Raw genomic sequence first — 5,251 nt, 5'->3', positions numbered from 1 at the left:
ACAGTGAGGACAGAGGACAGTGATGACAGAGGACAGTGAGGACAGTGAGGACAGTGATGACAGAGGACAGTGATGACAGAGGACAGTGAGGACAGTGAGGACAGTGGACAGTGAGGACAGAGGACAGTGAGGACAGTGGACAGTGATGACAGTGGACAGTGAGGACAGAGGACAGTGAGGACAGTGGACAGTGAGGACAGAGGACAGTGATGGCTGAGGACAGTGAGGACAGAGGACAGTGAGGACTGAGGACAGTGGACAGTGAGGACAGAGTGAGATGGAGGAAGACTCACTGTGGAGGCCCCTGAAGAAGGAGAATGGACAGAAGAACAGATGAACGTAAAACTTGGATTATTTACAGAATGACTTTCGTTGCCTCCGGAGCAGTTCAGTTAAATACTGCGGCTGTTGGTGATTCTTTGTTTGTTCCTCGGCCTTCTTCTTCTTTCGGCTGCTCTCTTCTTCAGGGGTCGTCACAGCGAACTAACTCTCACAACGTCTTGACAATTGTTTTAACTCCAGATGTTCTTCATGACTCAACCACAGACACTGAGCCACAGGGCGCCAGGGGGAGCAGATGGTGGGGGTTGGGAGCCTTGCTCAAGGGCCCAGAGTGGAGCAAATGAGGGTGGAGGCAGGTGTGGATGCTTCACCATTCCCACCCACATTTTGATGATGTTGATTTGAGGAGTTGAACCAGAGACCTTCCGATCACAGGCTCACCTTCTGTAACCTCTGCGCCGCCACTCCCCCATTCTGTTGAATGAACAAGTAAGAAGATAAACTGCCGTCTCAGCGGTCCCCCTGAGACGTCTCGGCGGTCCCCCTGAGACGTCTCGGCGGTCCCCCTGAGACGTCTCGGCAGTCCATCTGAGACGTCTCAGCGGTCCCCCTGAGACGTCTCGGCAGTCCATCTGAGACGTCTCCTGGCTCCGTCCATCTGCTGAAGGAACCCAGCTGCTCGTGCTCGTTCTGAACCACAGCTGGCTTCCAGCTGTGGACTTCCTGCTCGCTACATTTTCTCCAGCGTGCAGCTGTTCAGCAGCCTTTTTGTTTCGCCTGTCTTCCTTCCAGCTGTTTGTGCACATTTAGTGTCCTCTCAGTGAAGTGGCGGTCGGCAGTGTTGTCTTTAATGGACCCCCAGTCCCCCCCCAGAGGTGTCCTTCTATACTCCAGATGTGACGCGTGCAGGTCACCCGCATCATTAAAGCAGCACTGCTCTTTCTACCGGTCCACTGGACTGAGGGTACCAAGAACTGGAAGATGCACAAACTCCCAGCTCTCCACTTTGAGGACCTTCGTCAGAAATAATATCTGGATCCCGTGTGTGTCGGAAGTGGACTTCATGTCAGTTGTGACACGCCGGTTGTGCGCAGGTTGGCACCGCGGACCTGCTCGTCCATCATCCGTTATGCGACACACGCTGTGTTTCTGAAGGTGAGAGCTTCTTGAAGATGCGACGGTTTGTGGTCACTTTCAACTCGGACGTCTCTTCCATACGTGAACGGCCCCGGTGCACGCTGAAGGTCTTGGCCTGAAGACACCAACAGAGCCACAACGAGACCCTGAGGCGCCCAAACCAGACCCTCCTCTGCACGACATCGTTTTACTGCTGCAGTTTAGAAAAAAGTGCATTTGAGTTATTTTTGCTCTTTTTAGTCTCAGTCAGTAAAATAATCTGCTCAGATTCAGATTAGAGTCACTTCAGAGAAACAAACGTCTCTTCATTTTGAGTTTCTACGAGAGAACTGACCGAGATGAGTTACCTGCCTCAGGTGAGCTTCTCCCCATCAGGTGAGCTTCTCCCCATCAGGTGAGCTTCTCCCCATCAGGTGAGCTACATGTAAATTATGGTAAACCATGTAGTTTTACTCACCTGCCTCAGGTGAGCTTCTCCCCATCAGGTGACTCTCCTGCAGTGACTTGTCCGCTCCTGTCTTTTACTGTTTTCAGATGTTTCTCTTTATAATGAGTATTTATTTTCGTTTCACAAAACTGAAAAATAAACAACACATATTTACCTGGTTTATTTATAAATCAGATTTTACACTAAAACAAAGAATATTATAATTCAGACAATAAAAGCATTTATTAAGAAATGTCTATTTTTTTATATTTTCTGTCTGTCTGTATTAAATGGTTTAAAACGTATCCCATAATATTTACGAAGTAGTTATAATTTAACTAGTATTTTTACTATAGTATTAAAACACATCTTTCTGCTGTATTTGGATTTTCTCTAATCAGAAAAATAATCGTGAACTTATGTGTCAGTTAAAATTCTGATTCAGTTTCCGGTCTCCCTCACGTCAGTGTCGGCAGAATGACGTCATCCTTTGTCTGAAAAGGTAGGGTGCGCTCGATTAAAGGACCGGCTTCAGCTTGTCGGGATATACCGTGCGGGCGGGGTTTGTTGCGGTGTTACATCGAATTCTGTCCCCCACCAGAAAATGTGTTTCCAGGAAGTGCAGCATTTTTACTGCTCAGTCACTTACCCACAAATAAAATATAGTTTTATTTTATTTTACTGTGTTGGTGAAACTGAAGGTCAGTTTGTTGTTTACTTCCATGAAGGTTCGTCAGTGGAAAAGTGTGAAGATTGTTTAAATATAACAGTTGGGGTTGAGCTCAAATATTGTGATATATATGAGTTACTGCATATTTGTATATACAGTATATTTATAGTTCCGTTCCACCTCATGTATCATCATTACATGTGGTGCCAAAATGTCACTCATTTATTTCACTTTAATTTGTTGTTTTCCACGTGAGGACCTGCATTCTAGTTGAGATAAATATTTCTGCACCTTATTTACGTGTTTATTCAAGCTTTTGTTTTATTCAATCGTTATTTTATTTTTAGTCAGGCGGTTTTGCGGGCTTCCTGGTCGCCGGATGTTCTGGGTAACGGAATTCTCCGTAACGTCGCTCCGTTCTCCGGCCTCGCGCTGGGTGAGCGCGCGGTTTCGCTGCCCTGTCTCTTTAAAGCCTCGTGTTACCGGAAGTGTAAGGGGTGTTTCCAGGGACCAGGGTCTCCTCAGCATACCGAGCTGCCCGCGCTGTTCCCGGGCAGCACAGCGCCGGTCTGGACCTCCACGGTGCTCAGCTAGGAGCTTTCACCGGGTCGAGTCACCGTAAGACCCGCGGGAACTCCTCGGTGCCCGCTTCCCTGTCGTCCTTCAGGCCGTTGGTTCGTTAGCTGCCGTGAGCCGGTACCGTGGGTCGGTTAGCCCGGACTGTCATGGTCCCAGCTCGGAGATGGCGTCCTTCCCGGGTTTGTGTAAGGCTGTCGGGCCCTCGGAGGAGGAGAACGGAGAGCTGGACGGCTCCCTGCTGCACATGCTGAAGGCCATCGCCGACGAGCGGAACCGACTGAACAGCAGACAGGAGATCAGCGGGCTGGGTGAGCCTGGTTCTGGTTCTGGCCCAGTTTCTGGTAGCTCTCTTTAAGAGGCTGTGCGCGAGAAGATGAGTTCTGTGTTGATGAAGCACGTGCCAGTGTTTGTTTTATTGTTTGTTTCCGCCTGATGGTTTATCAGCCAGGGGCGTACCTGTCCTCTGAGGGGCCCCAGGGCGGGGGCACCACATGAACACCCGAGGGTCAAACATGTCAAGTAAAACATGTTTTATTTATTTAGCTTTCACAGCTTATTTACATGTATAAATGTGCATATTTATATAAATATGTAGAAGGAAATGTCTCAATGTTTTCAGTAAATTAATCTAAATAAAAATCAGCTGGTGTTGGCCGGAGCAGCTGGAGCTCTCAGAACCCAGACCCGTCTGAGGGATCGGGTTGGTCGGGTTTTGTGTTTGGGTCGGTCTGTTCTTTGGACTTGAAGCTGTTTCTTTACTCCCAGAGCTTTTTATTAGGATTTATAAGTTAAATGTTTACACATTCTAATATTTACATTGTATCTTGTAGCTCATTCATGTAATATTTGTTTTAAATGTGAGAAATTTACACCAAAAAGTCAAATAAATATAAAGAAGCAGCTTCTGTAATAATCAATTAAACAATATGGCCGCCGTGCTTTGGTCGTCCTCTGGAAACATCATCACTCCATATATGGTCATGGAAGTGCTCATCTCCACTGACATCATGTTGTTTTTTTATAACAAGGAAAAGATTTGGCACCAAAACCGACGGTATTTGGACTTTAAACGTTCTTTAAATTCAGCATCCGTCTGTAAAAACAGGTTTTTATTTGAAACGGTTCATTCTGTTGGACGTTTGGTTTGGTAGTTTTCACTTTCTTAAAGAGGAAACGACACCGATTTTAAGTGTTTTGAGTAAAAACCAACAAGTATTTGTGTTGAAGATCTAAAAGTATAAATATTTGGTGCTTGTGGCAGCAACACATGGATAAACACTGAAATACAGATTAAAACATTGAATTTAGTTCATGCTCGAAGTTTTTACTACTTAGTTTCAAACTCCGTCTTCTAAACTAGGCGTTAAATCCTCGACGACACTTTGGACTAAAATAAACCTTTAAAAAGTAATTATTTTCTACAGTGGTACCTTAAAACCCAAACGGTGTTTAATTAACTGTCTGAGCTGAAACCGTTTCAGGAAGTTAAAGTTTATTTTGTTGAACAGACATGACGGTACAAACTGAAGTAAAACAAGTTTTTATAAACCGCAGCAAAGACCAAGTGAACGTCAACAAAGTTTGAAGATAAACAGAAGAATGTGACGGGTGCAAAGTTCTCGTTTCTTAACGAGCTGATAAACAACAACAGGAAGTGATGTCGTTTTGAACTCGGCTGCTCTTCAGTCGCTTGAAACTACTCGAGTCTTTTAAATGAAAATAAGTTCAGACTAAATCCTTTAATATAAACACACTGAACGGTTCTGAAAGTGGTTTTGAATTCATTTAAAATGAGCTGGTTCTGACCCGGTTCATGGGCTGGTTCTGACCCGGTTTATCTGCGACAGGAGCAGTTCTGCTCCGCTCTGATGCAGAAATCAATGGAGCTCTGTTTAAAAAGCCACAACGTCATCTCTGCACGTCGACCCAGGTTCTGCTGCGACCCGGTTCATCAGCTGGGATAAAGCCGTCGTTGTTTTTTTTAAATAAATTAAAACATTTAGAAGAGACAAATTATATCAGTAAATCTCAAAACGTGTTTTTATAAATGAATCTAGATTTACTGAAGAAATGTGAAGTTTGAGAAACTGAAATATTAAAGCTAAACATCAGGAGCTGCATTTAGCTGCAGGAGCTACATTTAGCTGCAGGAGCTA

General features: G+C 45.1%; 3 protein-coding genes across 3 annotated transcripts in view; 2 read left to right on the top strand and 1 right to left on the bottom strand.

The window, feature by feature from the left end:
- The window catches only part of phf21b (PHD finger protein 21B), a 97,266-nt gene that overhangs the window by 7,641 nt on the left and 84,374 nt on the right, over positions 1-5,251 (top strand). The window lies entirely within an intron of this gene.
- Positions 1-5,251, bottom strand: part of nup50 (nucleoporin 50) — a 28,926-nt gene that overhangs the window by 2,314 nt on the left and 21,361 nt on the right. The gene's annotated exons all lie outside the window — the stretch shown is intronic.
- The window catches only part of kiaa0930 (KIAA0930 ortholog), a 5,761-nt gene continuing 3,671 nt past the window's right edge, over positions 3,162-5,251 (top strand). Inside the window, exon 1 of the mRNA XM_037695853.1 lies at positions 3,162-3,403. Within this exon, the coding sequence (XP_037551781.1) occupies positions 3,259-3,403 (145 nt within the window). The 5' untranslated portion in view covers positions 3,162-3,258. The remainder of the gene's footprint in view (positions 3,404-5,251) is intronic.

The sequence above is a fragment of the Nematolebias whitei genome, chromosome 22 (assembly GCF_014905685.2).
Source record: "Nematolebias whitei isolate Nwh7 chromosome 22, NemWhi1, whole genome shotgun sequence".
NCBI classification, from domain to species: Eukaryota; Metazoa; Chordata; class Actinopteri; order Cyprinodontiformes; family Rivulidae; genus Nematolebias; species Nematolebias whitei.
The sequence above is the reverse complement of the archived record's forward strand: the minus strand, read 5'-3'. Positions and strand labels throughout refer to the sequence as shown.